At 45.3% G+C, this 15,327-nt stretch overlaps 1 protein-coding gene across 3 annotated transcripts in view; it reads right to left on the reverse strand.

The window, feature by feature from the left end:
• Angel1 (angel homolog 1) overlaps window positions 1-15,327 on the reverse strand; it is a 38,380-nt gene that overhangs the window by 21,706 nt on the left and 1,347 nt on the right. The window contains exons 2-6 of one of the 3 annotated variants that reach the window (XM_021179281.3): window positions 8,961-9,075; window positions 3,394-3,969; window positions 2,390-2,616; window positions 1,860-1,929; window positions 738-1,171 (exon numbers count right to left, since the gene is read on the reverse strand). In XM_021179281.3, the coding sequence (XP_021034940.1) occupies window positions 738-1,171; window positions 1,860-1,929; window positions 2,390-2,616; window positions 3,394-3,969; window positions 8,961-9,063 (1,410 nt within the window). In that variant the 5' untranslated portion in view covers window positions 9,064-9,075. The other 2 variants (XM_021179282.2, XM_021179283.3) reach the window with 2 other exon arrangements.

Raw genomic sequence — 15,327 nt, forward strand, 5'->3', positions numbered from 1 at the left:
ACTATGCGCTATCTATGCTACCAATGTTTGGCAGCTACAAGAAATTAAATTCAAATGTAAATTATTGGCTGAAAGAAAAAAAAAAACAGCCCAAAACAAAGACAGTACTGTGCTGTGTTTATAACATACATACGGAGATTTATATAGGAGTGTTGTGGTGATCACAGCATGGTATTAGAGGCTAGGCCACCTGGCTATAATTCTTGCCCCCCCCCCACTAACTGCATGACTTAAACAAAATTATTTAGCACCTCTCTGCCTTAGTTTCTGTACTTATTAAAAATATTTAATGATATAAACAGTGGAAATACAATAGTTGATATATGTAAACTGCTCAAAACAGTACTTGAGACCCAGCTAGGAGCTTAATAATGTAAACTGGGATAGTATTTGGCAGCATAAATACTATAACTGCACGGAGACTGACTTGAGAGACTGACTAGAAGAGTCATCACTCCATGTGGGACGATGGGACTTAGGTTACAAAAGGGTACTTTCTCTTAATTGTTAAATAACTCAGAGGAATCGCTTGCAAACTAAAACCTGGTACAAATGGGAAGCTGCTGAGTGTGCCCGAGGTATTCATGTGCTGCTAATCGCCAAGAGCAGACACAGCCATTCAGCAGCAGCAGCAGCAGGAGGAGGAGGGAGCCAAACAGTCCCTTGCCACAGAAGCAGCGACACCCAGCTCTCTCCCTAGCCCACACCTCCACCCCACCGCAGCTGTCCCATTTCACCTTCCAGGCTGGCATGCCATTGTACTGGAGCTCTCCATCCCTGATGAAGTTGTAGAGAGGTGAGTCAGGGACAGAATTCAGGTCCCCACACAGGATGATGGGGCAGTGGCTGCCATCTGACAACCTGGCCACCTTGTCCACCTCGGCCAGAAGAATGGCCATCTGGGCCAGCTTGACATCACCCCGACGCGGGTTGTACAGGACATGGGTATTTGCCACACACAGGGGAGCCACTGAGACTTGCCCCAGACCTTCTGGCACTAGCGGCTGCAGCAGCAACACTAAGCCCACATTGTCCCGATTGAGGAGCTCCAACCCAGGCCGGAAGTACTCCACAGGGCTGGCACAGAGCAGACGGAACCTGGTGGGCTTGTAGCACACAGCGCAGCCATCCGTTTTACACCCAGTCCTCCTCTTGTAAAAACAGGTGAAGCCTGTAAGGAAATGTCACCATGGAGTGGGTCAGAGTCAGGGAAGCCTTCATTCCTTCCAACCACTGCAGCACCACAAAGGGTCTGAGCCTAAGGAACCAAATCCTGGGAACCCATGAGAGGGCCCTTGCCACCTCTGAGGCTCTGCAGAGATTCCCTTACAACTACAGCCAGAGCCTGAGGGACAAGAAGGGGAAGGAACAAGGAAAGGGTACAGGCGACAAACATGAAAGTACAGAGGCTTGTCACCAGAGGCAAAACTGGCTCCAAATGGGAGGTCCTGTAATCCAGTGGTCCTGTAATCCTGTAATCCAAGCTAATCCTAGTAGCTTCCCCAGTCCCTAGTCCCTTGGGTCTAGAATCATGTAAGCAGAAGTCCTGGCTCCACAACCTTCTAGCCTTGTAGTTTGGGGGTTTTGAGCAAGTCACAGCAACTTTTGGAACCTGTTTCTCATCTGTAAAATGGGATCAATAACATGGAGCCTCACAGAGTTCATGGAGTTGGTTACTTCAAAGGTTTAAAAACCTAGAACTCTACCTCCTCACACACATGCACACACACACACAAAAGGAACTAGCCCACAGGCAGGGCTGATGGTTTACTAGGACACAAAGAAGAGATAGACTCTTCAGGTGACTGCAGGGCTGGAGGAAGAGGGGCTGGCAGGCATGCTGTGGGGAGCTGTAGTACCCATCATCCGCAGAGAGGGCTCCAGCTGCTCCCAGTAATGGTCTTCCTGGACTTCCTGAAGACACAGGATCTGGGGAATTGACAAAGGAACCAATCACTCCAGAGGTCCAGAACAATATGACTCCTACTCCCTAAGAGCAGGCCCCCAGACCAGATTGAGGGTCATAGTGAGACTTCCCACAGAGCTGACTTCCCAGCTAGCCAGCCACCAGCAGCAGCAAGCACAGGCCCAGACTGAAGCTTGAAGTGGCCAAGACATGCATATTAGATTTCCCCACCCTGTCAATCTCTGCACAAGAGTGCTGGAAAGTGTACACTCTGGAGAATCGTCTTGGCATCTGCCCAAAATGCTTGACTCCAGGGCAGGCAAGCTCAAACCTGTCATCTACAGAGCCAAAGATAATCTTAGCTCATCTGGCACAGCTGGCATCATCTGGATAGCTATGGAATAGGAACTCATTCTCTCCGAGTGTCAGAGAACAGGCTAGGTCTGCACCTATGCAAGATGGCGCATCTCCCTCTTCACTCACATCCGGGTCCCAGTGCTGGAATTCCTGCATGAGGTTGGCAAAGCGGTAATTCCAGTTGAGGATGTCTGGATGGCAATGCAGATAGAGCTCTGAGCTCTGCTGCATCAGGTCCTGGGCCAGGATATTATACGACATCAGAGTGAACTGGAACTGAGGGCCGTCTCCTGCCTCCAGACCCTGAGCATCTGGCTGTGTGGAGAAATCCTCCCATTCTCGCCACAGGATTTCTGCAAAGGGGTCAAGAGAGGAGCTCCAGAGGACATGCAGGTTATCCGGTGGCCAAGCCACTGCTACACAGTGTCACCACGTCATGCCCCAGGTTCCTTTCTCCATTGCCCCTGCCACCCATCTATCTAAGAACATTTTTCAGAGCTGAGAGTAAACGCCTCAGGGCTGGAGACAATCTTGGCCTATCCATCACTGTGTCCCCTGGTTACCTACCTCCTCACATATGCTCATGAATACTTAGGAGTCTAACAAGCTCCCACATATGATATAGCCATGAGTCTCTGGGGAATCATGCCATGGGGTGTCATTAATAGTCTTCTGGACTTAGGTACCTGAGTAGATTTCAAACCTATTTAAGGCACAGAACTTTCTTCACATCTTCATAGACTCCCAATATATGTAATGTAAATAAAACTAGAGTTATTCTCCCTGAGGCAGAGTGGAGGCCCTGAGACCTCTGAACCCCTGCCTCCACAAAGCCCTGTATCCCATCTGTAGTACAACAAGGTAGACTGAACATCAGAACTAAGGTTGGGCCTCAGTTATCTCACTGCCTAACTGTAAGACATTAGACATGTCCCAGCCCTCTCTGCACTATGACTTTTTCATCTGTAGATACATGAGGGCAGACATGATGACACTGCCAATATCTGAGCCTGCAATGGTCTCAGAAAAAACTAAATGTGACAGCAGAACACACACACCCCTCCCCCCACTACAAGCTCTTTTCTAGATGACCCACAACCTGGGCTCACTATGCTGGTTGTCAGACTCACCATGATAAGGTATTTCCATTGGGGGAGGCTGCAGCTGTTCCAGGCCTTCAAAGGGCCACATGGAAGTCTCCTCCTGGGGCATAGGCTCTGGTGCTATGCTCCAGGCCACCATTGCAGGGTCCTCTTCCCACTGTTCTGCGGCCATCGCACCCATTGGAAGAACAGCACAATCTGCATACTGGGGCCCTGTCTGTACCGGAACAGCCGCCCACAAAGGACCCTCAACCTCGGCCAGAGGCTCCTCCCCTAGCACCTCAGGGAAAGGCTGGTCCAGGTTCTCTGCTGCCCGAAGGTCACTCAGCTGCCTGCTGGACCACTTGTCCTCCGAGGCAGCATCCTGTTCTCCAGAATTATCCATCAGGAGGGCCAGGCTGCTCTCAGCTAGTCCCTTATCTGCAAGGGGACCCTCGCTTGCAGTTGAGAGTGTCTGGTTCCACCCTTCTTCTCGCCACTGCTGCAGCAGGCCCTCACACTCTTCTTGGTCAGGCCCCCGAGGGGCCATGGCAAAGTTACCCTCTACCTGGGGGGATGAGCTCTTCGCCAGAAGGGCATTTTTTCGACATGTAAAGAAAGCATCTAGAAAGGAAGCCAAAATATCAGGTTATAAGAAGATAGCAAAACTCGTTCCACAGTATTCTCCAGCTGGAACAGAGGCCTCATGGGAACCATGATCATCTCCACCTTGCTGGGCATTGAACGGTCACAGCCTCCCAACTCAACACCTGGGACCTCATCTCAGCAGTGCTTGTGATATGCCAGGCACTGTTGTAATCGCTTTACAAATATTAACCAATTTGCAAGGCAGGGACCTGATAAATTTCAATGGGAGAATGAAAGAACACTAATCCCAGAGATAATCTATAACACAGATCAGAACATATAACCTCATCTCTTTTCCTGGAGGTAAACACTCCTTTTTAATTTTTAACTTATTTTAAGTGTATGGGTGTTCTGTCTACATGTATGTCTGTGTAGTGTGTGCGTGTGCGCATGCATTCGCACGTGCGCGCATGCATGCCTGGTAACTACAGGGGTCAGAGAAGGCTGTTGGATGCCCTGGGCCTGGAGTTACAAAGTATGGTATGCTACCATGTGGGGGTTGGGAAATGATCACACTTGAATCCCCTAGGAAAACAACCAGAGCTCTTAACTACTCAGCCATTTCTCCAGCCCTGAAAACTCTACTCTTAACATCAATTCTCCAGTCCTGAAAACGGCACTACATTAGAACTAACACTTAATTGTGAAATAATACCGAGAATTATACTCATAACAAAATTAACAAAACTGGCTCTAAACGATGTTCCTTCAGGCGGACTTACTCTTCTTGACTTTGAGAACCAGAGAAGTTGGAACGAGATAACCCCTGAGAGTTTTCCAGGTCTATAAGCTTTATGAAAGCATTCCAAAAATAATACTACTAAAGTGGGCCTTAAAACCAACTTACTTTTTAAACAGACCCCCCAGGCTTCTTTCCAGAGCTGTTCATCCCACCCATAACATTTTCAAAAACCTCACTGCTTTCTTGCTCCATTAACACACCAGAGGCTATAAATTAAAGGGTACCAGCCACTGACAGTTATAAGACAGCTGTCATCTATGCTATAGCATCCACAAATGACAGCCAATAGGCAACAGAGCAGGCAGAGAGCTCTAAAATTAGAGCTTCAAAGACCTGTTTTGATGACAGCAAGTCAGTCCCCTCCTCCTCACACATGCACATAGACCAGGGAGCACTCACTCACATTCCAGGACAAATGGCATGCACACAGTGATAGCCCACAACCACCAGACACTCATCTTATTGGCAATCTGTGACCTATATTAATTTATGTTTCTCTAAGTCAGTAAATTTTGGTAAATCTGGGCCAGCAAGATGGCTCAGCAAGGAAAAGTACTTGCCACAAAGGCTGAAGGAACTAAATCCACAAAGGTTGTCCTTTGACTTCCACACACATGCCCTGGCTAGTTCACCACCACATACATACACACATTCTGTGCACACAGAGAACAACAAATCAATCTTTTAAAAATTAAATCAGTATTTTCCAACTAGGTGAGAGAGGCAGACTTTTGCCCTAAGGGAACAGTAATGGCCAGAGCTGCTGAGGCACTACGACTGTTGGGGTACCACCAAGCATCCTACAGTGCACAGGACAGACTCACAGTAAATGCTCTGCTCTAACATGTCAAGAATGCTCTCAACTAACAGGCTGGGTTGCTGGGACTTAGTCAAGAGCTTACTAATCGTCTGACCCTTGAACCATATTAACACATGCCAGAAGAGCTTCCTGAGAGGCATAAAGCCCCTCACTTTCAAATTCAGCAGATAATATTGGTGGAGATGGTTTTTACTAAACAAATCTCTTACAAAATACCAAATACACAAAATTAATAGAACTGTCTCTTCATAACATGTGGATTGGAGGGCTCCTCTAGAATCTCTAGAATCTTACGAACTGGGAAACCTGTGAGCTAACAGATTGCCATTGTGGTCACTAGATAGCCACAAAATTAAAGGACTATGCTGAGTACTCGGAACACAGTGACTTCTCTAGGACTTCCCATTCCTGAGAAACATAAGACACCGAAGGCCTTCTGGAGCCCTCTGGGAGACCCACGACTGCCAGCAAGCCCTGTGTTTGCATAAGATATCGCGAACAAATGGGCAAGGCCCTGCTCTATTGAAGCTGGCAGGCTAGCGGCAACACAGTAATAATAATAATAATAATAATAATAATAATAATGTTTGATATAAAAATACAGTATCCATCTCCGAGACAGTGCAGTTCCAGAAAGACAAAGCACAGGGTGCAGTTGGGCGTCCTATTTCAAAAAAAAAAAAAAAAAAGAAAGAAAGAAAACCCTTCTTGGTAGTGCCCCTAAGTTACAGGAGAAAAGTCTGGGGATTCTGTGGAACCCCCCCCCCCCCCGATTAAAACTGGGCTTGTGTGAAAGCAAGCCTATGGATTTCAAAAGCAGAGCGAAGGCTGATTGCGCAGAAGTAACAACCAACCCCCTCACTAAAGCATCAGCCTATCACAGCTCGCTCTAAACACTTGCTCCAAACACAGAGGTTTTAAACGCGTCTAGCTTCTGAGCGTGGCTGTTTTTCAACTAGAATCGGCTCGAAGAGGACAGCAAATGCCTGACCGCAGTAAAAAGAGAAAAAACCTGTGAGGAGTGAGCCCACCCGCCTAAAGGCACACCCGTCCCTAACTCTACCCGCCGAGAAGTCCGGTCCTCGCCTGTCCTGGGTTGCCACCGCTCCCGACTCCCCGGAGTATTTCAGCCTGCCCCAGGACCGCCGCCACAGCCAAGGAGGACGCCCCCTTCCCCAGCCCTGGGTCCACGTTAACCGTGGCCCGACGTCACCAGACCACAGCGTGAGGAGGGACTGCCCACGAGAGTCGCCCGCCAACCCCAGCCTCGTGGGGCCAGGACCGCCCGCGGACCGCCTCACACTTTGCCTCTAGCAGAGGACTGCGGTCCTGAGGCCTCACGCTCCGCCCCAGGGTCCGTGGAGCTCAACAGGGGCAGCCCGGGCTCCCGCCCATCGGGGCGCAAGGCCGGTACCTGAGAGAAAGCGGAAGAGGCGCGCGGCCGGCAGCAGCAGGTAATACAGGCACGACGCGATCATGGCCGGCAGCCTGGCCGCGCCGCCGCCCCTCCACACTGCCGCACACCGGTCTCCTCTGTTCGACCCCGCCCCGCGCCACCGAGGCCCCGCCCCACGCTAGCAAGGCTCGGCCTTGAGCAACCTAGGCTCCGCCTCCTCACCGCCCAGGCCCCGCCCCAGGCTGGCGTTTCAGCAACAACTTTATTGGGAACAAGAGAAAGGGAGCGGGTTGCAAAGGGAGGGGCTGCGTTTGAAGGCACCGGCTTCTGTGGCAACAGAACAGCCTAGCATGAAACTCTCTATGCTAACTTTAAAAGTTCAAAGATATAAATAATAAAAATATTAAGGGGCTCGTAAGGAGTCTCTAAAGTATCATTAAGAGACCACTGTTTTATTCCCAATTTTGCCACTAACTAGGGGTCTACCTCAGGGCCATTATATCCCCTTTTTGACCCTTTCTTCATCTCTAATACAAAGAGACTTTCCGCGAAGACTTCTGCTGACCATAGCTTCGGGAATTAGCCCTTCTGAGCCAAGAGTTCAGGAATATGCTTCTTCCTCATTCTCACCTCTCCCAGCCTTTCCTCCTCCGGAGCTCAGATTCTAGGTCACAAACGGAGTCTTCCCTGCTTCGAGTACATATGATTTTTACTTACTTCACCTGTTCCAAATGGGCTATGGGGAAAGAGAGGGTCCCATTGGAAGGGAGGGAAAAATGGAGGAAAGGAGAAAGGACTGCACAAGATAGGGACCAAGACTGAATAGTTAGGTGGCTTGTTTGCCATGAGGTAAAAATGGTGTGGCCCACTGGGAGGAAGGGAAGGACTCCTCAATACCAGGAACCAAGTCTGATTGGTGGTGTGTTTGCCCTGTATCTCTATTGTACCTAATACTAAATCAGTGTGGTAGTTTGAGTAAAATGGTTCCCATCTGCTAATACTTGGTTCCTAGTGAGTGGCCCTTTGGGAAGGATTAGGCTGTGTGGCCTTGCTGGAGAAGTGTCACTGGGGGCTGACTTTGAGGTTTTGAAAGACTCGCTATTCTCAGTTCTCTTTGCTGTTTACAGCTTGAGATATGAACCTTCAGCTCTTGGCTTCCGTTTATCCACATGCCTGCTGCCTGCTGCCTCTACTCTGCCATCATGGACTCACCTCGGGAACTGTAAGCTTCAAATAAACGCTTTCTTGTAAGAATGGCAGTGGTCATGGTGTTTTCTCACAGCAATACAAAACTAAAGCTGGGCATGGCAGATCACACCTTTAATCCTAGTACTCTGGAGACTGAGTGGAGCTCTGTGGGGTTCATGCTGAGCCAGGGCTACATACTGAGACCGTATGGATACATACATACATAGTATAGATAGATAGCCAGATAGATACATATATAAATACATACATAGTATATATAGATAGCCAGATAGATACATATATAAATATATGCATAGTATAGATAGATAGCCAGATAGATACATATATAAATACATACATAGTATAGATAGATAGCCAGATAGATACATATATAAATATATGCATAGTATAGATAGATAGATAGCCAGATAGATACATATATAAATACATACATAGTATAGATAGATAGCCAGATAGATACATATATAAATACATGCATAGTATAGATAGATAGCCAGATAGATACATACATAGGATACATACATACATATACATAGACACATACATACATAGTATAGATAGATAGATAAATACTTGGATACATAGATACATAGCTAGAGACATACATACATAACCAGTCATGCAGAAGGGACTAATGATGAATAAAGTATGTGTTGCTTAAAGAAGGCCAGTTCCTGATCAAGTCTATGTTAATAAAAGACCTCTTTGAATTTCTCTTCCCCTGTCTACTACCTTCAGTCCCCTGCCCCAACCATGATCTAAAGGAAGGAAAGACTACATAGTACACCCAGTTCCAGTACCCAGTGTCTGAGCTGTGCCATTTCCAATTTGTGGCTGAAGCCTTGGCTGTTCGGAGAAGCCCTCTGGGGAGTCACCGGATCCTGGACCAGCTGGATACATCATAACACTGACGGGCTAAAAGGAGGAAGAAGGAGAGAATCAGGGATTGGCTTTCCTGTAATTTCCCCCTCATTATCTGCTTGCAGCTGCATTCATCCCTTTACCTGAGACGAACTCAATCTAAAGGCTGAGGAGGCATTTAGAAGTCAGTGTACAACTGATAGTGTTACCTAAGGAACCCCAAGATCAAGCTCACTCCTTCAACATGGCTTAAGTAAACTCTCCACTGTCTCCCAAGATCTATCTGGAAGTCCAAGTTCCTAATCAGATCTTAAATCAGGGACTATGCATATCATTTTACAAAGCAATGGTCCTTCCATTTACTTGAAAATGTCTTTAAAGTAGAGACATCTAGGCCCTCCTCCCAGAGTTGTTCATCATAGGTCTGAGGCTATTATTGATTTATTTATTTTTGTTTTTTGAGACAGGGTTTCTCTGTATAGCCCTGGCTGTCCTGGAATTCACTTTGTAGACCAGGCTGGTCTCAAACTCAGAAATCTGCCTGCCTCTACCTCCCAAGTGCTGGGATTAAAGGTATGCACCACCACCGCCCAGCTAGTCTGAGGCTCTTAAACATTCATCAAGTTGCAGGGGCTTTGGAGGGGCAGGGAGTTGTTGGTGTTTGTGTATGTATATGTGTATGTCCGTGTGTATGTCCCTCTGTGTAGTCCTGGCTGTCCTGCAACTCAGGAATCTGCCTGCCTCTGCCTCCCAAGTACTGTAATTAAAGGTGTGCACCACCATGCCCAGCTATCATCAAGTTTTTTTGAGATAGGAAACTTCTGCAGAAGGAGCTAGCCTTAACTGGGCTGCTCAGGACACAACTGTGGACACAGTGCGACAAGCTTACTGATGGTCACATTCACCCATAAGTTTTCCCTGGAGCCAGGGAAGCCTGGCTTCCCTGTTTCCTGACTTATAATTAGCTACTTTATTTAGAAACTGAAGGGTGATCAAAGAATCACACAAGCTTTAGAGTTTGACCACCTGAGTTCAGAACCTAGCTCTACCATTTCCTCCCTATGAAGCCGCATGGGTAATCTCTTAGAGCCTCAGTTGCCACACTCACACTTAACCAAAGTTGGTTCACCATATTTTTTTTTTCAAATAGGGTCTCGTGTATCCCAGAATGACCTTAAACTTGCTCCTAGAATGTATCCAAAGATGACTTTGAACTTCAGATCTGCCTGCCTCCACCTCCCAAGCATTGGGAGTACAGATTTGCACTGTCACTCCCAGTATGCATTGGTGGAGACCAAACCTGGAATTTTGTCAATGCTGAGCATCTATTATGGTTCTTAAACTTGGACAAAAGCCATCTATAGTTATGTATGTTGGGTCTTCTTCCATAACACTTGGCTAACATACTGCTCTCTATGCTACCACACTCAATTTCCAAGAGAGCACACACACACACAAACACACATACACGTGACATGTTAGATACAATTTAATATATAATATATATTATATATAAGCACTTGGGAGGCAGAGGTAGATGAATTCCTGAGTTCAAGACCAGCCTGGTCTACATAGTGAATTCCAGGACAGCCAGGGCTACACATAGGAAAAAATAAAACAACAATAAAATACACTCATATGCATATATATATATATATATATATCATATGTGATTTAAATAAAAATGTCACATCTGGGCTGACAAAGGCAGCTTCCTTCCTGTGGTTGTCAGGATTATCCAAGAACTCCCAAAGCATTATAGATATTGCTGTTGCCCTTGGTTTCCCCTCAGAGGTAGAAGGTGAGTCCCTGTTACTGATGACAACCACATACACAGGACCCAGAGGACCTGAGCTGTATTGGACCTGAAAGTCCCATCTCTGAGGATTAGTTTTCATGATACCAGAAGGCATCATGCAAGCTTCCAAGGAGGGAACCAAGCAGCAGTCCAGCTATGAAACCTATGATCCACAAGTTCTCAGCCAAAGGAAAATTCCAAGCGTGGCCTTCACTGTGTGCCAGCTTTAGCTTATCAGAAACACCCCGAGGGATGAGCCCTGTAATTAATCTCAGCTGTGATGACAAAGGCTTTGAGGAGCACCTGCATTCTTCATTAGCACACCTTCAAGGTGCATATACTACCTATCAGTGGAAGAAAAGGCTTTGTCATACTTTGAAGAATTCAATTTGGCACAGGTGCAAAATTGACTGCCTGTAATGTTGTTTGCTATATCTGTGCCAATTACCTTCAGGATCGTAGTAGTTAATGGCCAAGGCCTGGAAAGTACTGCTCACTGCACCAAAAATTGTGAACCACGAGTGTAGTTTAAATTTTAGCGAGCTGAAGAGATGGGTCAGTAGTCAAGAGCATTACCTGCTCATTCAGAGGACCTAGGTTTAAGTCCCAGCATCCATGTGGCAACTCACATCTATAACTCCAGTCCCAGGGGCTCCAGTGCCCTCTGTAGGCACCAGGAGCATGCAGAGTCCACACACGTATATACAAACAAAATATCAATAAATCTAAAATAGTAGTATATGTGTTTTAAAATGTACATTAGAGAGAACTGGAGAGATGACTGCTCTTCTAGAGGACACAGGTTCGATTCCCAGCACTCACGTGGTGGCTCACAGTCATCTGTAACACCCCTCTTCTAACCTCTGCAGGCACCAGGCATATAAGTGGTACACAGACATAGATTCAGCCAACGCATCTGTACACATAAAATAAAATAAAATAAAATAAAATAAAATAAAAGCAAAAAAAATGTATACTAGTGTCTGAGGGTGTAACTTAATGGCAAAGCATTTGCTACCATGTACAGGCCTTGGGTTCAATCCCCAGTACAGGAAAAAAAGGAAAAGAAATTCAGATAGATACCAAAAGTAAAAAAGGTGGGCTTGGATATAGCTCAGTGATAGATCAGTTGCCTAGTATTCATAAGAATCTGTATTTAGCCGGGCGTGGTGGCGCACGCCTTTAATCCCAGCACTTGGGAGGCAGAGGCAGGAGGATTTCTGAGTTCGAGGCCAGCCTGGTCTACAGAGTGAGTTCCAGGACAGCCAGGGCTACACAGAGAAACCCTGTCTTGAAAAACAACCAAAACACAACAAAACAAAACAAAAAGTTATTACTATCTGAAGATAGCTTTACTGTCTTCATTCTATCTCCAGTATCTACTTAGTATTTGCTGCATTTTGATTGATAAATGCTATGTCAGGATCTCAGTAACTTCTGATCAATTCAAGTCAACTACAAATACTTCAAGATCTTATACTTAAAAAATACAGCTTGCCAAACTGTTAAATATTCAGTCTATGCATTAAAAAAAGAACCTGTATTTAATCCAAGCATCACACAGAGAAAAGCATAAAAAATTTAAAAAAAAAAGAAAATGAAATTAGTTTTAATAATCTTTAATTTGACCCTATAGATTAAAAATAAATTAAGTACCATTTATACCTTTAAACGAGAGAGGGTTACATTTATTTTTCTTTGAAATCAAGTCTGCATGCTACTCACACATCATGTCTCAACTTGAAGTAGCCACATTCCAAGGACTTAAGAACTACCAGGAAGGAGTTAAATCAGTCGGTGGCTTCCATATTGAACTGCACTGGTCTAGAGAGCTCTCTCAGCTGCCCTGATAGGATAGGCTTAAAAAGCATGGCCTCTTCGACTTTTCTGATAACTCCTTAAAAAAAAAATAAATAAATCTTGCTTCTCTGAGCCTAGGGTTTCCTTCAACACCTCAGAACTGATGACTAGACATTCCCAAAACGATCCAAGTTAGTGTCTTAGTCAGGGCCATATTGTCTAGTGGATCTTTGATTCTCAGCCTGACATCTTTTCCTTAAGTTTCTCAGATCTCTACCACTCACATACACACACAACACCGCTCCTAGTATAGACTTGAAGTCCCTTCAGTTTGCTCCTATAGCACACTCTTTCCCCCCAGACTCAATATGGTCACTGTTTGTGCATTTATCTGTGCCCTTGCATAAAAAATTAAATCTTTAAATAAAATCAGGCTCTATAAAGCATTTAAGAAACCCCCCCAGCCCGGGAAAAAACTCATTCCTTTTAAAGAAAAAAATTGAAATGTAAGGCTGTGTAAGATTTGTTTTTAAACTGTAGTGTCTTTTATTGGTATAGTTAACATACTACTGAATGTGTCTTTAGATAGCCCTGTCCTGGTGGTATTTTTAGTAGCCACTAACCTTGCCTGGAACAGTCTGGGGGTTGTAAATTGGCATAGAAATTTAAAACAGGATCTTGTTGGTGCACAGCACAAATTAGTTATATATGGGTACAGTAGTTTGGTTTTGGCTTTTGTTCTATTTTTCCTTTTGGTTTTCTTTTTGGGTTTTATTTTTTCATCTTCAATTGTCTCTGGTGCAGCTTATATGAAGATAATTGTTGTTCTGCTAACTGAATACCACTCTGTAATTGCAAAAAAAATAAAAATGCAACTGTTTTGTTGACATTCTGAATGCTTCTAAGTAAATACACTTTTTTATTAAAAAAATTAAAATAAAATAAAATCAGGCATCATTACAACTAACATAACAACCTCTATTCCTTTCTTAGGTTGTTTCCTCCTAGTATGGTTTCTGCTAACTTCCACCCTTTAATCCCTTTGTCTCCATTCTCTTCCCTCTAAGATGTTAGCCTCTCCTCCCTTCTCATCTTATCCAATTGCCATCAAATACCAAACACATTTTCTTAAGGAACCCAAAAGGAAGTACTTTGGGCTTTATAGAGTTTAAGCAGCCAGAGGCTATGCCTAAGTAGGCTGAAATAATTGTGTGTCAATAAAACTTTATAAAGACAAATCATGGCCCAGATTTGACCAGTGAACTGCATAGTTCAACCTATCCCAAAATCAAGCACTTGAGCACAATGTTGCCCCAGAGACGAAGCAACCTTGTTTTATTCAAATAAAGATGTCACAGCAGAGGCAGCATGGGCTCTGAAGCCAGAGAGATTCCATTTACATCCTCACCCCATCACCTACTAACTCTGTGACCTTGGACCACTTACTTAATCCTTCTCTTAGTCTCCTCTTCTACAAACCAGGAATAATAGAGCTGCTGGGTAGCTCAAACGCACTGAAACATTTGAAGTCCATGGAACAGTGTCTGATGCTTATCTGACTATAAAAATGCCAGCATAAAGGACACAAAGGACTCCGTCTGCTTTTAGCCTCACTGGTGAGCAGAAGTAGTGGCCATGAAGAAGCTAGGATAGGAGGGATGTCTCAGTGAGATAAGTATCATGCCAGCTATTGCTGGTTGTCAGTTTGACTACATCTAGAATTAACTGCAGATCCCTCACAGTATACCCAGTGATTTGTGGTTTTAGTCCCTGTGATATCTATTCCAGATGTAGTCAAGTTGATGACCAAGAACAGCCATCACAAGTACTTAAGGCAAAAGCGAAAGGACCAAAGTTCGAATCCCTAACCCCTATATAAAAACCAGGCATGGTCATGGTAACTCCAGTGTTGCGAGGCTGATCCTGTGAGCTTGCTGTCCAGCCTAGTTCCAAAGAAAACAAACAAGCCATCAAGCTTCAGATTCAGTGAAAGACCTAGTATAGATAGATAGATAGATAGATAGTAAGGGCTGGAAAGATTCCTCAGTAGTTAAGAGCAATGGCTGCTCTTTCAAAGGACCCAGATCTCATTCCCAGCCTCCATAAGGTAGCTATTTGTAACCCTAGTTCCAGGAGATCCAATGCCTTCTTCTGGCCTCTTCATGCCTACCATAACCAGGCATGTGTGTGGCACATAGACATGCATGTAGGCAAAACACCCATAACACATAAAATTGAAGGCTCCTGAAATCTCCCACTCTGTCCTTTGCATGTACATGTAAGGGCAGACACACACATAAGCACACACACATACACACCACAAAAACAGAAAGAGAGAAAAGAAAAAGTTATCCCCTTTTCTTCTTTTTTTTAAATATATATTTATGTAAATGAGAGTTCTGCCTGCATATATGTCTGTGACCCGAGTGTGTGCCTGGTGCCTGCAGGAGTCAGATGAGCCTGGGGCTGTCAGATCCTTGTGCTGGGAATAAAACCTGGGTTCTCTGGGAAAATAGTCAGTTCTCTTGACTGCTAAGCCATCTCTCCAACCCCTTCTCTTCTTACTTTTAAAGCCAATGTCATGGGGGTTGGGGGGAAGATCGTGTCACAGCAGGCACGTGGGACTCAAAGGGCAGCTTTCAGGATTCCATGCTCTCCTTCCACCATGTGGGTCCCAAGGATCCAACTTAGGTCCATCAGGCTCCGAG

The sequence above is a fragment of the Mus caroli genome, unplaced genomic scaffold, assembly GCF_978045245.1.
Source record: "Mus caroli unplaced genomic scaffold, Mus_caroli_1 scaffold_14, whole genome shotgun sequence".
Taxonomy (NCBI): Eukaryota; Metazoa; Chordata; class Mammalia; order Rodentia; family Muridae; genus Mus; species Mus caroli.